At 51.4% G+C, this 20,314-nt stretch overlaps 1 protein-coding gene across 1 annotated transcript in view; it reads right to left on the reverse strand.

Annotated features, from left to right (window-relative positions):
* The window catches only part of LRCH2 (leucine rich repeats and calponin homology domain containing 2), a 48,525-nt gene that overhangs the window by 15,284 nt on the left and 12,927 nt on the right, over positions 1-20,314 (reverse strand). Inside the window, exons 7-14 of the mRNA XM_039912435.1 lie at positions 19,045-19,178; positions 17,729-17,816; positions 16,523-16,634; positions 15,891-16,015; positions 15,576-15,634; positions 13,599-13,727; positions 9,298-9,375; positions 6,856-6,924 (exon numbers count right to left, since the gene is read on the reverse strand). Coding sequence (XP_039768369.1) covers positions 6,856-6,924; positions 9,298-9,375; positions 13,599-13,727; positions 15,576-15,634; positions 15,891-16,015; positions 16,523-16,634; positions 17,729-17,816; positions 19,045-19,178 — 794 coding nt within the window. The remainder of the gene's footprint in view (positions 1-6,855; positions 6,925-9,297; positions 9,376-13,598; positions 13,728-15,575; positions 15,635-15,890; positions 16,016-16,522; positions 16,635-17,728; positions 17,817-19,044; positions 19,179-20,314) is intronic.

Genomic DNA, 20,314 nt, shown 5'->3' on the forward strand with positions numbered 1-20,314 from the left:
TTCAAAACCTTACTGAAGGCACATTTCCTCCAAGAAGCCTTCCCCGACTAAACCCTCCTCTCCTCTTCTCCCACTTTCTTTGGCACCATTCTCACTTGGTCCTTCATTCACTCTCCCTCCCATCCCCACAGCACATAAGTATATATCTGTAATGTATTTAATATATTTATATTAATGTCTGTCTCCCCCTCTAGGCTGTGAGCTTGTCGTGGGAAGAAATGGGTCTGTTGTTATATTGTACTCTCTCAAGCGCTTAGTAGTGTTTTGCACATGGTAAGTGCTCAATAAATATGATTGAATGAATGAATGAAAGAGAGAAAGGAGAGTGAGGGGATGTTGAGGCTGCACCAGGGGATTGGATCTTCTGAAGAACTCGGGGGTCTCGGGAGGGGATGGAAGGATGATTGCAGTCTGTAGACCCCAGGTGCGGGGGGTGGAAGTAGGAGCCAAACGGAGAGCAGGGAGAGCAGGTAGGGCTGGGACCCAGGTGTCCAACCATGAGTGAGGGGAGGGGACCCTGGGAGCAAGGCAGGGGGCATATCCGACAACTCTGTTGTATTATACTCTCCTAAGCACTTAGTGCAGGGCTCTACACAGAGTAAGTGCTCAATAAATACCATTGACGATGAGGGGGTCTAGGTAGGCAAGGTGGAGGGGGGTGAGACTGGGGGTTGTGGATATGCACATAAGTGCTGTCCCCTCTTAGGGTGGCACCTGGAGTTTCCAATACTCTACCAGTCTTGACTACAGGAGGGAGGGTCAAGCAGAGGCACACCCATTCCATTCCTAGCTTGGCCAGTGGCTAGCTAGTGGAAAGCAATCTGCTACAAGTCAAAACCCCTGTGCTGGGCAGCAGCGGCATGGGAAAGAGTCAAGGGCAGAGACTCAAGTTTTCCAGGTGGAAGGAGGCAATGGTAAACCACTTCCATATTTTTACCAAGAAAACTCTATGGGTACACTACCAGAAGGATTACAGACAGAGGTGGGGCATTCTGGGAGAGTTGTGTCCATGGTGTCGCTAAGGCTCGGAGACGACTCGACAGCATAAGACAAGACGTAAGTGTTGTGGGGGTGAAGGCTGGGTGGATATCAGGTACTTAAAGAGAACAGATCCAAGTGCAAGGGTGACTCATTCATTCATTCATTCAATAGTATTTATTGAGCGCTTACTATGTGCAGAGCACTGTACTAAGCACTTGGAATGTACAAATGGGTAACAGATAGAGACAGTCCCTGCCCTTTGATGGGCTTACAATCTAATCGGGTGAGACAGACAGACAAGAACAATGGCAATAAATAGAATCAAGGGGAAGAACATCTCATTAAAACAAGAGCAAATAAATAGAATCAAGAATAAATAGAATCAAGACTCAGACTAGAATCAAATAGACTCAGAAGGGAGAGGGAGAAGAGGAAATGATGGCTTAGTCAGGGAAGGTCTCTTGGAAGAGGAGTGATTCTAAAAAAGCTTTGAAGATGGAGAAGAGTGAAGGTCTGTTGCATATGAAAGGGAAGGGAGTTCCAGGCCAGAGGGAGGATGTGGACAAGAGGTGGGTGGCAAGATAGATGAGATAGAAGTACATTGAATAGGTTGTCAATAGAAGAGTGAAATGTGTGGGTTGGATTGTAGTAGCAGAGTAGCCATGTGAGGTAGGAGGGAAGGGTGATTGAGTGTTTTAAAGACAGTATTAAAGAGTTTCTGTTTGATGCAGTGGTGGATGGGCAACCACTGGAGGTTCTTGAGAGTAGGGAAACATGGACTGAATGTTTTTGTGGAAAATAAATCTGGGCAGCAAAGTATGGAATGGAGTGCAAAGAGACAGGAGGCAGGTAGGGTAGCAAGGAGGCTGATGCAATAGTCAAGGTGGGATAGACTAAATGCTTGGATCAGCATAGCAGTCTGGATGGAGAGGAAAAGGTGGATTTTAGCGATGTTGTGAAGATAGAACAGAGAAGACTGGGTGACAGATTGAATATGTGAGTTAGATGAGAGAGATGAGCCCAGGTTATGGGGTTGGGAGACAGGGAGGGTTGTGGTGCTGCCTACATTGATGGAAAAGTCAGTGTGAGGACAGGGTTTGGGAAGGGAGATGAGGAGTTCTGTTTCTTGGACATGTTAAGTTTGAGGTATCTGTGGTATATCCAAGTAGAGATGTTCTGAAGCAGGAGGAAATGTGAGACTTGCAGAGAGGGAGAAAGATCGGGGCTGGAGATGTGGATTTGGGAATCATCCACATAGAGATAGTAGAGGCCATGGGAGTGAATGAGTTCTGCAATAGAGTGGGTGTAGATGGAGAATAGAAGAGGGCCCCAAACTGAGCCTTATAGGACTTCTCTCCTCGTCCAGGGCCCCGCCACCTCCTTCCCATCCAAACCCTCCCCTCCCCCCGCCCTTCCCCCCCCCCCTCCCCTTGCACCCACAGCTACTTTCAAGTGTGGCCTCTGGAACCCCCGCTCTATTACAGGCAAGCTACCTTTCATCCATGACCTTTTCCTCTCCCGCTCTCTCCTCCTCCTCGCCCTTTCGGAAACGTGGCTCTCTCCCAAAGACACGGTCTCTGCCGCCACTCTCTCCGGCGGAGGCCTCTCCTTCTCCCACTCCCCCAGACTCACCGGTAAGGGAGGAGGCGTCGGCTTCCTCCTCTCGCCCCGATGCCGCTTCCGCACTATCCCTCCTCCCCCCTCCCTCTCCTTTCCCTCCTTCGAAGCCCATATCATTCGCCTCTACCACCCACTCCAGTTACTTGTCGCCGTCATCTACCGCCCTCCCGGTCCCACCTCCGACTTCTTCGACCACCTTGACCCCTTTCTCACCTTCCTCCTCTCCTTCTCTCTGCCCACTCTGATCCTTGGAGACTTCAACATCCATACGGATGTACCCGACGACTCCTCTGCCGCCCGCCTGCTATCCCTCCTCGACTCTGCCGACCTCCTCCTCCACCGTACCGCGCCCACTCACCGACTCGGTCACACCCTCGATCTCGTCATCTCCTGCCGCTGCACTATCTCCTCACTCACCAACTCTGAAATTCCTCTCTCTGACCATAACCTTCTCACCTGCCTCATCTCTCACACTCCCTCCCCCTGCAAATCTTCGCTACTGCCCCACAGAGACCTCCGCTCTCTCGATCCCATCCGTCTTTCCAATAGCATCTCGCCTCACCTTGCCGCCCTGTCCTCTCTTCCCACTCTCGATGAGCGGGTCTCCGCTCTCAACTCCACCCTCTCTACTCATCTCGACTCTCTCGCCCCCCTTTCCCTCCGCCGCTCTCGCTCCACTAACCCACAGCCCTGGATCACCTCCTCCGTCCGCCTCCTACGCTCCTATGCTCGAGCTGCTGAGCGCTGCTGGCGAAAGTCCAAGCACCGAGCCGACCTCACACACTTCAAATTTATCCTTTCCTGCCTTAACTCTGCCCTCTCCTCCGCCAGGCAAAGCTTCTTCTCCTCCCTCATCGACACCCATGCCCGTCACCCCCGCCGATTGTTCCGGACCTTTAACTCTCTCCTTAGGCCCCCGTTCCTCCCCCTCCCCCATCTCTCACCCCTAATGATCTGGCCACCTATTTCCTCACGAAAATCAACACGATCAGGTCTGAGCTCCCCAAAGTCACCCCTCCGCCTCTCCCCTCCCCCCCAACAACCCCCTCCCCTACTTTCCCATCCTTCCCTGCAGTATCCTCAGAGGAGATCTCCTCCCTCCTCGCAAGTGCCACCCCTCCACCTGCGCCTCGGACCCCATTCCCTCTCACCTTCTTAAAACCATCGCCCCTGCCCTCCTCCCTTCCTTAACTTCTATTTTTAACCACTCAATCTCCAAGGGCTCCTTCCCCTCTGCCTTCAAACATGCCCACGTCTCCCCCATCCTAAAAAAACCCGCTCTTGACCCCACTTCCCCCTCCAGTTATCGTCCTATCTCCCTACTACCCTTCCTTTCCAAAATCTTAGAACGAGTCGTCTACAATCGATGCCTAGAATTCCTTAACTCCCATTCTCTCCTAGACCCCCTCCAATCTGGCTTCCGTCCCCTCCACTCTACCGAGACTGCTCTCTCTAAGGTCACCCATGACCTCCATTCTGATCCTCCTTGACCTCTCTGCTGCCTTTGACACTGTCGACCATCCCCTCCTCCTCCATACCTTATCTCACCTTGGCTTCACGGACTCTGTCCTCTCCTGGTTCTCCTCTCACCTCTCTGGCCGATCATTCTCGGTCTCCTACGCTGGAGCCTCCTCCCCCTCCCATCCTTTAACTGTTGGAGTTCCTCAAGGGTCAGTTCTTGGCCCTCTTCTGTTCTCCATTTACACTCACTCCCTCGGTGAACTCATCCGCTCTCACGGCTTTGACTACCATCTCTATGCAGATGACACGCAGATCTACATCTCCGCCCCTGTCCTCTCCCCCTCCCTTCAGGCTCGCATCTCCTCCTGCCTCCGGGACGTCTCCACCTGGATGTCGGCCCGCCACCTAAAACTCAACATGAGCAAGACTGAGCTCCTCATCTTCCCTCCCAAGCCCGGTCCGCTCCCAGACTTCTCCGTCACCGTGGATGGCACGACCATCCTTCCCGTCCCGCAGGCCCGCAATCTCGGTGTCATCCTTGACTCGTCCCTCTCGTTCACCCCACACATCCTATCCGTTACCAAGACCTGCCGGTTTCACCTCTACAATATCGCCAAGATCCGCCCTTTCCTCTCCACCCAAACGGCTACCTTACTATTACGGGCTCTCGTTATATCCCGGCTAGACTACTGTGTCAGCCTTCTCTCTGACCTCCCTTCCTCCTCTCTCGCCCCGCTCCGGTCTATTCTTCACTCCGCTGCCCGGCTCATCTTCCTGCAGAAACGATCTGGGCATGTCACTCCCCTTCTTAAACAACTCCAGTGGTTGCCTATCGACCTCCGCTCCAAACAAAAACTCCTCACTCTAGGCTTCAAGGCTCTCCATCACCTTGCCCCTTCCTACCTCTCCTCCCTTCTCTCTTTCTACCGCCCACCCCGCACGCTCCGCTCCTCTGCCGCCCACCTCCTCGCCGTCCCTCGGTCTCGCCTATCCCGCCGTCGACCCCTGGGTCACGTCCTGCCGCGGTCCTGGAACACCCTCCCTCCTCACCTCCGCCAAACTGATTCTCTTTCCCTCTTCAAAACCTTACTTAAAAATCACCTCCTCCAAGAGGCGTTCCCAGACTGAGCTCCTCTTCCCCCTCTACTCCCTCTGCCATCCCCCCTTTACCTCTCCGCAGCTAAAGCCTCATTTTCCCCTTTTCCCTCTGCTCCTCCACCTCTCCCTTCCCATCCCCACAGCACTGTACTCGTCCGCTCAACCGTATATATTTTCGTTACCCTATTTATTTTGTTAATGAATTGTACATCGCCTCGATTCTATTTAGTTGCCATTGTTTTTACGAGATGTTCTTCCCCTTGATGCTGTTTAGTGCCATTGTTCTTGTCTGTCCGTCTCCCGCGATTAGACTGTAAGCCCGTCAAACGGCAGGGACTGTCTCTATCTGTTGCCGACTTGTTCATCCCAAGCGCTTAGTACAGTGCTCTGCACATAGTAAGCGCTCAATAAATACTATTGAATGAATGAATGAATGACTTCCACAGTTAGGGAGAGGGAGGCAGAGGAGAAGCCTGTGAAAGGGACTTAAGAATGTGGTGAACCAGGAGAGGATAGTATCAGTGAAGCAAAGGTTGGATAATGTTTCCAGGAGAAAGGGATGGTCCACAGTGTTGAAGGGAGCTGAAGGATTGAGGAGAATCAAGATGGAGTAGAGGCTAATAGATTCTGTAAGAAGACAGTCATCGGTAACCTTAGGGAGGGAAGTTTCTGTGGAGCGAAGGGAGCAGAAGCTAGACTGGAGGGGGTAAAGGAGAAAATTGGAAGAGAGGAAATGGAGGCAACTCACTCAAGGAGTTTGGAAAGGAATGGTGGGAGGGAGATGGGATGATAAGTGCAGGGAACAGTGGGGTCAAGGGAGGGATTTTTTAGGATACAATAAATACGAGCATGTTTCAAAGCGGTGGAGAGGAAGCCTGTAAGCTTTCTGTGGGCAGGAAACGTGTCTACAAACTCTGTTAGCCTGCACTCTCCCAAACTCTTAGTACAGTGCTTTGCACATAGGGGAAACATCGTGGTATAGTGGATAGGGAAAGGGGTTGGGAGTCAGAAGGTCATAGATTCTAATCTCGGCTCTGCCACTTGTCTGCTGTGTAGCCTTGGGCAAGTCACTTACCTTCTCTGTGCCTCAGTTACCTCATCTGTAAAATGGGATTAAGACTGTGAGCCCTATGCGGGCCAGGAACTGTGTCCAACCTGATTTGCTTAGAACAGTGTCTGGCACATAATAAGTACTTAACAAATACCACAGTTATTATTATTAATAAGTACAATTGACTGATTGAAGATGGTGGAGAGTGGTACCACATGACCAACCCCAAGCTTCCGGAAGCCCAAGACCCCAGCTGTTTGATTCAGGTTTGAATTTGTGCACCAGCTCTCAAAGGACACATGAATCAACAAGAGAGGATGTCAGAGACTCTCCCTGGAAGAAATACTGAGACCAATTTCAGGGAAGCAGGCAACCCACTAACTAGCCAGCCCACCAGCCAGTCCATCAACCCACCACCAGCCAGATGACTCATCAGTCACTGGCCACCAGTTACCAGCTAGCCAGCCAACCCGTCAGCCATCAGCCAACTAGCCTACCTGCCAACCACCAGACATATATATGTGTTTGGGGGGATCTGACTACCTGAGTCCCCTCAGTGCCCCTGGAGTAGGGCCTCTTGTTGGGGCTGGGCCACCCCAACCCATCAGCACAAACTCAGAGCAGCCCCGAAATACGTTCCATACCTTTTCTCCATGTCCATGCATGGCTTTGGCCTGTTCCTTGTGCTTGCTGAGGGAGAGTGGTTCAGAAACCTAGGGGAAAAGAACCAGAGCATTGGGCACTGAGCCTGCGGCAGACCCCCCACCTCAAACTGCATAAACCCCCATTCCTGACTCAAGGGGGGTCTCAACTAGAAAACGGGCATAAATGCTATCGCTCTATCCCCCTGTGGCACTGAAGGCCCTGATGAAGGCTGTGGCTATGACTGGGCAGCTGGGAAAATTTCCAAGGCCCCTCTCCCCATCCTGGCGAAACCTGTGGAAGGAGGACTAAAGATGCTTGCTGTCCTGCCCTGCCCTGGCTAATGAGCTGGGATTCCGCTAGACTGTAAGCGCCTCGTGGGCAGCCAGGCCAACTAACTGTACACATTACACTATGCTTCTTGTGAGCAGATATCCTATCTATTAACTTTATTGTCCCTCTTCCACTCATCCTGTGAAGTGTTCTACACAGAGTAGGAGCTCAGTCCACTCTGATGATGTTTTATAAAGGGGGAGCCCAGAGGGCAGCGGGTCGAGCTGGGCAGGAGACCTGGGCTGCACTAGCTACACTGTTGTCCTGTTCCTCGGGCTGACGGGAAGGATGCCGATGGGCAAGGTCTGGCCAATTGGATGACTCGAGGACTGTTTGCTCTAATCAAGCCCCGTGTCCCCTGCTCCCACTGGGGCAAAGAGTGCAGAGGACACGAGAAAAAGAAGCAGCCCCCAGAACCACCGCTGTCCATCAGTTACATCCCCATGCCAATGGGAAAGCCTGTATCCTGCACCCAGAAACTCAGGTGCCTGGGAACCCCCCTCCACTTCCCTCCCTGAGTCTTGCCCCTTATGAGCAGAGAGGCCTCTTTTACTGGACAATGCGGAGCTGTCAAGGAAGAGCTTCGGGTCTTTCTCTGCAGGCCCAGTCATGGCCTCGGAACTCACCCCCAACCCCAGACTCTACCAGGCTCCCCTCACCTTGGCATCTCAGATGAAGGGGAGGCAGTGTGGTCTAGTGGATAGAAGACAGGGGCCTGGGAGTCAGAAGGACCTAAGTTCTAATCCCTCTCAACTACTTGTCTGCTGTGACCCTGGGGAAATCACTTCACTTCTCTGGGCCTCAGTTCCCTCAACTGTAAAATGGGGATGAAGATTGTGAGCTCCAAATGGAACATGCACTGTGTACAACCTGATTACCTTGTATCTACTCCAGCACTTAGAACAGTTCTTCACATATAATAAGTGCTTAACAAATGCCACAATAATTCATTTTCAGGGTGGGAGTCCAGGGAGCAGATCCACCCCAACTCTAAACTGTAAGCTCTTTGTGGGCAGGGAATGTGTCTACTTATTGTTATATTGTACTCTCCCAAGCACTAAGTACAGTGCTCTGCACACAGTAAGCCTCAATAAATGCAACTGAATGAATTCTCCGGGGCCAGACTCCTTGGGGAATGGACCCCCTGGGCAGTGCACCCTCCACAGTTAAACTGAAATCTACAAATGGCCTGGGGTACTCAATTTTCTCTCTGCTCTCCAGAGCCAACTTTTAGACCTCTGCTCCCCCTGAGGCAAAGCAGTCCCGGGGAGAGGATATATTAGCTGTATCTCTCTGGAAGAGCTGCAGAATGCAGACAAGGCAACATGACTGAACACATCTTTTCCAAGACTCATCGGTAGCTAAATGAGCCCACAACAGGGAGCCGGTACCCTAAAAATGAAGGTGAGAAAGTCCAATTGCTAATCACAGAAGTTCAAATGAATGCAAGATTTAGACCTGCTACACATTCTAATTGGACCTATTAAAAATGCAAACAGAAAAGCAATTTCCAAGGGTTGAAGGCACAGCAAATTCTCAGTGCCTAGAGCCTGCACAGCACCGCAGAACTCGCACCCATTTTCATATGCAATTGTCAGTGAGCTCTGAGATCTTCCAGGAGGCAAACTTCATCTTTCAAAACCGATCAAAGGGTCAGAATTCTTGGTGGATTCTGTGGACGAAATGGCCAGGATCTCTGAAATTAGGTTCTCAAGGCTAGTGGCGAGTGGCAGTCCGGGCCCCTGGGCTTCGACAGTGAGGGTTCCGTGGCTAGTGTTGACAGACACTGCATCCCCCATCCCACTATCAGTGGCCAGGGTGACACTCCCGGTGCCATCGGCTGCCGCCTAACCGAGAACTTGGGTCAAGCCTCCGCCTCTGGGCCGTCGGGCGCTTCGCTCTTGGAGGTCAGATTGTCTCTCAGCAGTGTGTCCAGTGATAGGTTTGCCCCTCGACTCGCAGGCCCACTGGGGTTGGGCTGGGCCCTCCCAGAGGGCCACCCCCAGAGCTCCCGTAGCCACAGACAGCCCGCTTGCCATGTGGTCAGCCCTTGGTGCCAGGCCCGCCCCGGCACCCCTGGGAGGCAGGCGCCCAACCGATGCTTTAGATACCTGCTGGCACGTCCGGCCGCTCTCGTCCTCTGGAAGAGTTTTTCACTGAAGGACGTTCTATAACTTAGGGGTCTCCGTCTGCATTCGCAAGTCCCGCACATCAACCAAACCCCAAGATGGAAGGAGGGAGGAGGAGATGTTGAGACGGGAAGAGGGCAGGGGAGTCATTACGATCGCCCGCAGAGACGAGAGATGGGAGAGAATGCACAGGGGTGAGAGAAACAGATTAGTTCTAACCAGTTGGAAGTCGCCTTCCTGCCCCGCACCTGGACGGCGTCAACGATCCATGCCGGGGAACAGAGCAGTGGGGCTGCTCGCTGACTGGCCGACCCACCGACTCCTAAAGAATGCCAGACCCTCCGTTCCGGATGGGCAAGGGGCACCGGGAAAGGCTCTGATGCCCACCTTCCAAATGGGCCCGGTTTTTCTGGAGTTGCCAAGACCCTCACCCTCACAGCTCGGCTTGTAGGTCTCTTGCCCTAAAAGGTGGGATCTCACCCACCATATTTTCCCTCCCAACTGGCTCACCTATGCACTCAGTCCCACCCCCTAAGCACTTAGGGACTCATTTCTCCTTCACCAACAACACTCGTGTACAGATCCTTCTACTCTGGTGCTTTGATCCCAGTTATTTATTTTCATGCCATTCTCTCCCACTGGACTGTAAGCTCCAAGAGGGCAGGGATCATGTATCTCAACTCTACTTCTGCCTCCCAAGCCTTTAGGCTGGGACTGCCTGGAGAGAGGAAACTCGGTGGGGACCTACCACCTCTGCTGCTCGTGCGGACCAGCAACCAGGACTGGGAGTGGGGTCACCGACAGCAGTCTGTATCCAAGCTACCACCCACTTGCCCGTCTCCAGGCCCTTAACCCTAACAGGGAGTGTGACTGGGCCAAAACTCATAAAGAGCTGACTGACAGTGAAAACATTTGACAAAGGGAAAAACCTGGGTGACTGGACTCAACCCTGAATTCACGGTCCGGAAGTGCATCCCACTTCACACAGACCGGTACCGTCATCACCGACACACAGTCTGGAGGCTGTCGCCCGGTGCTTGCTGACACTGTCATCGACACAGCCTGGAGGCTGCAGACTATTGCATACTGACACTGATACTGTCACCGACAAACACAGTCTACAAGCTGTGGTCCATTACCTACTGACACCGAAACTGTCATTGACACAACCAGTCTGAAAACTGCCATTCATTGCACACTGACACATAGTCTGGAGGCTGCGGTCCATTGTTCACCGACACGGTCACTGACACTATCACCAACTTTGTTTGCAGGCTGTGGTCCATCGCATGGTAACACTGACGCTGTCAACAACCAACAAGGTCAGGAGGCTGCAGTCCATTGCACACTGACACTATGTCACCAACACTGACACTGCCAGAGTTCACCAACAGAGTCTGGAGACTACTGTTCATTGCACACTGACACCAACAACATCACCGACATACACAGCCTGAAGGTACAGGCCATGAAACACTGACCCTGACACTGTCCCCAGTGCTGAGATGCTTTGGGAATTGGGTCCCCAAAGCATTAGAAAACATGGCCAATTACGGCAGGGTTCTTTGGGCTCCGTAGAGAACCAGACGTCCTGTAACTTGGAGAGGGAAGTAGCTTGGCCTATTGCATATAGCAACAGGTCTGCAAGCCAGAGGACCTGGGTTCTAATCCCAGCTCCACCACTTGCCTATGTGACTTCGGGCAAGTCACTTCATTTGTCTGTGCCTCAGTTTTCTCAACGGCAACATGGGGATTCGATCTCTTTTCTCCCTTCTTCTTAGATTGAGTCCCACATGAAACAGGGATTGGGTCCAACCTAATTAATTTGTATCTACTCCACTGTTTAGAAGAGTGCTTGACTCCTAGTAATCTCTAATTCATTAGAGAAGCATCGTGGCTCAGTGGAAAGAGCCCGGGCTTTGGAGTCAGAAGTCATGGGTTCAAATCCCCACTCTGCCACTTATCAGCTGTGTGACTGTAGGCAAGTCACTTAACTTCTCTGTGCCTCAGTTACCTCATCTGTAAAATGGGGATTAAGACTGTGAGCCCCATGCGGGACAACCTGATTACCCTGTATCTATGCACATAGTAAGTGCTTAACAAAATACCAACATCATTTACAAATACCATGAAACAAAGTGGAAATCCAGCACTGGGGCTTCTCTGAGACAGGGACCCCGTGCTTCATTGGGTCCCCTTCTGCCTTCCCATGGAAAATTTAACCCCTGGGAAGGTAGGAAATCAGGGCTGGTATTTATCATTCCTTTGCCTGCTCATTCATAAGGTCAGGTCTCAGCTCCTCTGCTGCTTACCTCCTCACTGTCCCCCATTCATGCCTATCCCGCCGTCGACCCCTGGCCCACATCCTACCGCTGTCGTGGAATGCCCTCCCTCCTCACATCCACCAAACTAACTCTCTTACCCTCTTCAAAGCCTTATTAAGAGCTCATCTCCTCCATGAGGCCTTCCCAGACTGAGCCCCCCTTTTCCCTTTGCTCCCCCTACCCTCCCCCCCAACCCTCTGCTCTTCCCCCTTCCCCTCAGCACTGTGCTCATTTGCATGTATTATTACCCTTATTTTGCTAATGAGGTATATATCTCCTCAATCCTTTTTATCTTGATGATGTTGTCTTGTTTTGTTCTGTTTTGCTTTGCTGTCTGTCTCCCCTGTTTAGACCGTGAGCCCGTCACAGGGCAGGGATTGTCTCTGTTGCCGAATTGTACATTCCAAGTGCCTAATACAGTGCTCTGCACGTAGTAAACGCTCAGTAAATACTATTGAATGAATGAATGAAAAGAATAATTTTGTACCCTGCAAGGAGAGGAGAAATAAGAACAAAAGAAAGAAAGCTAGTGTAGAGTGCTCATCAACTGCACAATTAGCCAGGAGGGATGGAAATGTTTTCAACGGAGAGTGAGCTAGTGAGTCTTAAAACATGGGACTCAACATCAAAAGATCAAGGGCCAGACAGACCCAGGTTTGGGGGCTCAGTGCCAGAGCTGTAGTGAAGCAAGCCAGAAAGTGTACTGGGCCTACACAGTCCTGGGACTCAGAATGTCCCTATCCACGCTGGGGATGCCAACCAGTTGCCCCTACACTTGGGCCAGCACACATCTTGGGCCATTAGGGGCCCAGTGGCAGACCCAGCTCCCCTGGTCTCAGATCTAATGGCAGAACCAGCTTCCCCTGTTTGAGACCCAGAGGCAACCCAGCTTCCCCAATCCAAGACACAAAGGCAGCTCATCTCCCCCCAGTCTGAGGCCCAGTGGCAGGCCTGACTCTTTCCTGATCTGAGGCCCAAAGATTGGCCCGACTCTTCTGGTCTGAGGCCCAACAGCAGGTCTGAGTCTCCCCTCCCTTAAGACACTCTCAAAAACTGGCTGTGGCTTAGCAGCCTCACCTTGGTCAGGGACAGAGTGATGATAGGGAGGCTGGGATCCATGAGAATAGGTTGTTGGGAGGGGTCACACGGGGGGGAGCCTAGGAGAAGAGTGACAGGGGAGGGGACAGCAAGGGGTCCACTTGTAGGCAGGTGCTGAAGCAGCGGAGAAGACTTTTGAGCTGACTCTCTCATAACCCAGGATATTCTGTTCCAGCCTCCAGGGCATGGAAACCAAAGCGTCATGATGGGTCCTATGGTGCGCTTTCTCAAAGGTTCTTCAACCTAGCCCCAGGCCCAGAGCCCCAGGCCGGACCACTGTCCTCTGAGCAGGCAGGGTGCCCAGCGGCCACCCAGCTGCTCCTGCCCCATGGTCATACAGGAGCCTATGCAAAACCAGACACAAGGGGACCCATCTGGGGTTTCACCCACTTTGCGCTTGGACGGTTTCCAGTCATCCCATTTGGGTCAGGGGATGCTTCCAACTTGCTGAGTTTGATTTTTGCATTTAACTTCAGGTCCGCACTGTCCATTTTTGTACATGCTTGAAATAACCTAAGTGTGTGTGTGTGTGTGTGTGTAAATTCCTATATTCCTGTATGAAACAAATCCAAGTGTTGTGCCATATAATACTGCTTAGGTATAACAATAAGGTTTTTTAAAAATTTAAAAAACAAAACTTGTACAGTTGTTTTCAGAGCTTTTATAGCTTTCCCATTAGATCAATTGGGCTCCAGTGACACCAGCTACAATGACCCATTCTCTTCCTCAATTTCCCTGAATGGATTTTAATGGCCTGTTCCTTATAAAATGTATAAGGGGCACAAAAAGTTAGGGTAAATAACAACGACATGCCAGAGCTGCCGAGGGCCGCTCTGCCTGATGTGAGCCTGGTGCAAATACCTGTTCTTCTGCTCTTGCTGCAGGAGCTGGGCAGCAATTTTCCTCAGGTCAGTCACTGCCTTCAGGTCCTCCTCCTCTTCTTCCTCCTCCTCCTCTTCCTCCTCTTCTTCCAGCTGCTGTCTCTCAAGCCTGGAACACAGTATCAGGAGCCTGACCTGGGGCCATGGTGCACGTTGGGGAGCAGAGTAGGCAGGAGGGTGAAAAGGATGGGCACGGGAGGCAGGCAGGGCAGATAGGAGGATGGGTGGATGAGCAGGGCATGACTCTCCCCCGGGAGCTGATGGGAACTGATGTGGGTCACCCATGACACTGGCTGAATCCTAAAGGCGAAGCCACTGTCCAGCAGAGAGGGACAAGGACTGTCCAGCTCATGTGTGCATTTGGGGTTTCTCTTCCTCTCTGGTCCCTTCTTCTACCCCCACCTCCCCACCTCATCCCCCATGCCCCCACATCCGGGATGCCTAAGGAAACGACTATGAGGGGAGTTATGTGGTTTTCCCAGGGTACAATTGTGGAGGATGCAGTTCCAGCAGAGGCATCCAGTCTGGAGAACACCTATGCAGACAATTTGCTCAGTTCTTCCGCAATGCAACCTGGTAATGCCACCTGGTAACCTGGCCAGAGAGCCACAAGACAGCTAGGAGATGTCAGTCTGATAACGTACATCTGTCTTGAGAACCGGGTGTGGCCACGATGCACATACTGTGACCATGTACCACAATGGGCCTCACTTGATTTGAGACCTCAAGTGCCCCTTAATCTATCAGGAGTGGGTTGGGGGCGTTCCGAGGGGGCAGGAAATTTCCTGGCCGAGTTAAGGCAGGTGAAGGTGAGGAGGTCCTGGGTGGAGAGTTCCAGGACAAAGAAGATAATTTTTCTTTATGCGGGGGGGTGGTTGGGAGGGGAGAAGGGGCCCTAGCTGGTGGCCATGCAGCTCACCAGGGCTATGGCTTGGCCTGCCCACTGCAGGGCAATGGGCCACTGATAGAAGAATAATCCCAACTGTCCAAATACCACCAGCTCAGGAACCAGGTGCCCACAGCAGTGAGCTGCCCAACACCCGCCGCCAGCAGTGCTGCTGTTGCTGCTGTTTCCACAGGAGAGACCCTTCCTCTAGATTTTAAATTCATTGTGGGCAGGGAATGTGCCTGTTTACGTGGCTCAGTGGAAAGAGCCTGGGCTTGGGAGTCAGAGGTCATGGGTTCTAATCCCGGCTCCGCCGCTTGTCAGCTGTGTGACTCTGGGCAAGTCACTTAACTTCTCTTTGTCTCAATTCCCTCATCTGTAAAATGAGGATGAAGACTGTGAGCCCTATGTGGGACAACCTGATGACCTTATATCTACCCCAGTGCTTAGCACATACTAAGTGCTTCACAAATAACAATATTATTATTATTATTATTGTTACTGTTAAATTGTACTCCCCCAAGTGCTTAATATAGTGCTCTGTACACGGTAATTGTTTAAAAAATACAATCAAATGAATGAAGCAGTGTAATCTAGTGGAAAGAGCCCAGGCCTGGGAGTCAGAGGACCTGGGTTCTAATTCCAGATCTATGACGTCTGCTGGGTGACCTTGGGCAAAGTCACTTGACTTCTCTGTGCCTCAATTTCCTCATCTATAAAATGGGGATTAAGTCCAATCCCTCCTATTTAGACTGTGACCCCCATGTGGGACAGGGACTGTGTCCAACCTGATTATCTTGTATCCACCCCAGTGCTTAGAACAGTGCTTGACACACAGTAAGCTCTTAATAAGTACCATAATTATTATTCAGTCTACACGTGGTTTCATCCTGCAGCCCCAGAGCCAGAGCCAAAGTCTCAGGAGCCTCATAGTCCAGGCGGCCATGGGGCAGTCCTGGTCTAAGTCAAAGGCCAGGGTGTGCACAGACACCATGAAATCTGAGTTGTCAAAATGGGCCATTGCACATGTGAATAAACCAACTTTCAAACCAATAACCAGGCTTTGCTTACCGCTTCTCCTCTCCCCACTCCTCATTCCTCTGAGATTTCTCAAGGTGATTTTCTCTCCCCTTGTTCAGAAGAAAATGAGAATTTTAGAGTGTGCCCGGGACACAACACACTGTTCATTTTGTGAGTAAGGGAGAGGAGGAGAAGGGAAAAGGAGAGGTGAAAGGGAGAGGGTGGAAAGGGAAGGGCAAGGGAAGAGGAGAGGAAGAGAAAGAGAGGGAGGGAAAAGGGAAGGGGGAAGTCAAAGGGAGAGAACAGGAGGTGAAGTCAGGGAGAATCTGGTCACCTTAGTACCTCACCCTCACAAAGATATTCTACCTTTAGGAAGGGGACAAAGGGTCCCGCTGGCCCATCTCCCCGTTCAGTGGCGGCAGCGGCTGCTGCTATTGCTGCTGTTGCTGAGTCTTCTGGGTTGGGGTCTGGATAATCCAAACCCTCCTGGTCTAAAACAGATCAGCAAGAATGTCAAGAAACAACTTCAGTCCTCAGACCCGATGCCGTGATCCTGTAGGGGGGCATTTTCCCTAAGGAGCCACAATCCCCTCCATTCAGGGACTGGGGGAGCATCTTGGAGGAGGGAAGTGCAAGGGTAAAGGGAAAGGGAAAAAGATTCTGTAGCCAAATTTTCCTGTCTCTTAGGCCCAGCCGAAGCTTGATCGAGTTAGGTCCCACTGGGCTAGACTTGGACCTGGGCAGAACCCTCACCTGGATCCAGAACTCTCACCTGGATCCACCCACTCCTGCCTTCAACGTGCCAGCCTCTCACCCAGGATCCACCCTCCCCTCCACATGCCAGCCTCTTACCCTGGATCCATCCACCCTTCCCTTCCCTCCATGTGCCAGCTTCTCTTCCTGGATCCACCCTTCCCTCCCGTCAATGTGCCAGCCTCTTGCCTTCAGTCTTCTCTCCCCACTCCTCAACCTCTCACCCTGAGCTCATTGGGAATTACCTTTATGAGATTCAAATTTATTCCCTAACAAATGATTGTCATTTCTTTGTATCTGGTCTCGGGTTGATTCTGACACTTGTGAGTGGAGACTGATGGTGTCATCATCTGAAGGCTGAAAGGGACAATCACAGTTAAAACACAATTAACCAATGGATCAGTGGTATTTAGTGAGTGCTTACTGTGTGCAGAGCACTACACTTAAGCGCTTGGGAGAGGACAATACAGAACAGCTGGTAGAAATGATCCCTATTCTCTAGGACAGTACAATCTAGAGGGACAGACAGACATTAAAATAAATGACAGATAGAGGAAATGGCTGAGTATAAGGATTTGGACATCAGTCCCAGGGGCTGGAAGTGTAGTAAAGATCAAAGTGCTTAAGGGGTACAGACCCAAGTGCAGAGGCAACACAGAAGGGAGGGCAAAAAAGGTGAGGAACAGAGAGGTTATTCAGGGAAGGCCTCTGGAGGCAATGTATTTTTAGGAAAGCTTTGAAATTGTGGTCTGTGGGATGTGCATGGGGAGGGAATTCCAGGCCAGAGGGAAGACATGGGCGAGGGGTTGGTGGCGACAGAGATGAGATTGAAGTACAATAAATCGATGTTAGAGGAGCCAAGTGTGCAGCCTGGGCTGTAGTAGGAGACCATTGAGGTAAGGGAGGAGGGGGAGACAAGATGGAGTGCCTTAAAACTGATCGACAGGCATTTTTGTTTGAAGCAGAGAGGGAAGGGCAACCACTGGAGGATTTTCAGGAGTGGGAAGACTTGCGCAGAACAGTTTTTTAGAAAAGTGATCCGGGCTGCAGAGTGAAGTAGGGCCTGGAATGAATTAGAGATGGAAGTGCACATCATCAACAAGGAATCAAGTTGTACTGTGCAAGTGCTTAGCACAGTGCTCTGCACACAATAAGCACTCAATAAATACAGTTGAATGAAATACAAGTGAATGAATCAATGAATCCACACAGTCTTTATGGCTCTGAAGCATAAAGTCTGTCAAAATATTTACTATTTTGTCAAAATATCTTATTAGGGCATTTCAAGAAGAAACAATGCAGACATTACTGTTTTTAAAAATACATTAAAATCCATGAAGTGCTGAGTACAGAGCTCAGCACAGTAAGCACTCAATAAAAATATTCATTAAAATAGAGAATACAAGTGAAATAAATCTAGTATGAAAACCAAAAAATGTTTGAGGACTCACTTCAGTTGTAGATAATCGTTTATCACCATTGTCACTGCCAATACCAGAATCGGGGCCGTGGTTTTTATTTGGATAAAAATCTTCCATGCTGCGGAGACAAAGGTGAAGAGGTTTCCTTTTAGTAAATAATCAGTAGAGCGCTTTCTCGCTTCACTATTCCCTTCTCTGGGAGGGCTGGACACCCAAGAGTGCAGTCTGTAACTATTTCACCAGGACACTGACCCACCGCTTAGATGGGTAAGCGGTAACCCTAGCTGCAGAAAGATACATATGCAAACAGGAGCGGCACTGGGTTTGCCCGAGTATCGCCGGAGCTGAACGCTGTTGGGGAATGAGGGAAGCTCTGTCCAGTGAGGCCAGTCCTTCTGGTGGTGGAAGAGGCTGGTGTGAGCAGATGAGGGTAGTGTCGGAGTTGGTGAGTGCAGATCTCTGAGTTTATACAGCCCACACACTTGAGAAGAATGGGTCATTCCTGAGAAGCCTCAAGTCCTCTCAGAAGAGTGTCTCCTTTAAACACATTCTCCAAGAAGTGCACTTCCTTTCTGTAAGGGCTCTCCCCACTTGCTCTAAAATAGCTCCAGCCAATGGTCTTCCCCTCCCCAGCTGGGCTGATCTAGGGAGACCTCATTGCCTGCCCTGAGGATGGGAACTTCCTGGCCCCATACCAGGGTTCATAAGCCGTAGGGTGCGTCTTCTGCCACTGTCTGCCCCAGAAATAAAGAAATCAATGGCAAAGCACCAGAGTGTTGTTCTGTGTGGGAAACAAGCCCGGGCTTGGACACCAAGGGTCTGTGCACTGTGATGGTGGGAACTACTCGTGGCTCAGTGGAAAGAGCACGGGCTTTGGAGTCAGGGCTCATGAGTTCGAATCCCAGCTCTGCCACTTGTCGGCTGTGTGACTGTGGGCAAGTCACTTAACTTCTCTGTGCCTCAGTTCCCTCATCTGTAAAATGGGGGTTAAGACTGTGAGCCCCACATGGGACAATCTGATTCCCCTATGTCTACCCCAGCGCTTAGAACAGTGCTCGGCACATAGTAAGCGCTTAACAAATACCAACATTATTATTATTATTATTAACTACTACCCCTGGGGGAAGACACATTCCCCCTCAATCCTCCCCACCATTGCTACCCAGTGTTGTTGAAACTGGCCTCGCCCACCAGAGATCACCCTTTTGCCACCCAGCCTTTTCCAGAAAACAGAGTCTGGAGAAATGTGGGCTGCCCAGACTGATGGGCAGGTGAACAGGCTATAGTGCTAGCAACTGACTTGGGTAGTAGTCACATGTGCTCAGAGGAGACGGCCCACATCTCACCTGTCAGTCAGCGGCTGGGGGACCGTCCGCCTGCCCAGGGATGGAAGATCCAAGGAGTCGGGCTTTTTGTCCATTCTGCAACAGGCTTGAATGTTTAAGAACTTAAATATGTGTACCTTTCCCTTTAAACAGATCTGCCAGGAAAGAAGGAGAAGAACTGATGCCGTCAGCCTCTCAGAAGGACCTGTAGTAGCCATTTGGAGTTCTGAAACTGGGCTGGTGTGGATCAAATCGGAGGTGGCCAAGCCTTTGGACCTGTGCCCTCTATGATCCCAGATGGAGGGCCATGACCACCTAATAATACCGGACCTCAGTTCTGGGTGGGAGAGCCATTAAAATTCAACAAAACTTCTGCTAGCTTACACCCCATGCGTAGGGCAGCAGGGTCTTGCCAAAGAATAGGTTAAATGTGCCTGACCGGAAGCCACTGGGTCAGGACACTGCCAACAGAAAGCCCATTTTGTCCTGATTCCCCACAAGTGCACCTAGTTGCTACCTGGGAGTAATTGAGGGACACCGTTCCCACATAATGCTTCTTGGCCCACTGAGAAACCTTAGACAGGAGTATACCCTGGGGTGGGGCATTGGCCACTGGGAAAGAGAGGCTAGCCACTGTAACCACTAGGTGCTGGTCACTGAGAAAGACAGGTTGACCATTGGAAGAGGGAAGTTGGCCCCTGGGGAGAGGCACAAGCCACTGGGAGAGAGTCTGGCCACTGGAAGAGAGGCACTAACCACTGAGAAGAGGCTTGAGCCACTGGAAAGAAGCATTGGTCACCAGACAAAGGAGCTCTTTCCAGCCCTAAGAGTCCAACTAAGTCCAGTCCTGAAGCCCTTATGCTAGGCTCCAGGCTGGAGAAGATGGCTAAAGGGCACCTGAGAGACAAGTGCTGCTGACTGGGCTACATTTCTTGGCCAGGCTAGGCCAGGCCTACTTCAACACTAACAGACCCAGCCACACTGACCCCCGCCCTGGCCAACAACACCGGCCACACGGGCTCTAGTGAACAGTGCCAGCTAGGCCCACAGGCTGGAGAGAGGAAGTAAGGAGAGTACCTCTGTCCCCCCACAACAGGACTCTTCTCCTGCTAAGAGTCCATCTGAGAACAAACCCCACAAAACTGGCACTGGACTGGCCCACCTGTCTACCAGGGGCCCGTCGAGGTGGCTGACTCCTCCTGGTTCGGTAGGCCGCCATCCTGCACCAACCTCCCCCCGCCCAGCTCGTCATGGCTCTGAGGCCTGCCCCATGATCGCAGGTGGACAGGCA

Source organism: Ornithorhynchus anatinus, chromosome 6 (assembly GCF_004115215.2).
Source record: "Ornithorhynchus anatinus isolate Pmale09 chromosome 6, mOrnAna1.pri.v4, whole genome shotgun sequence".
NCBI lineage: Eukaryota > Metazoa > Chordata > Mammalia > Monotremata > Ornithorhynchidae > Ornithorhynchus > Ornithorhynchus anatinus.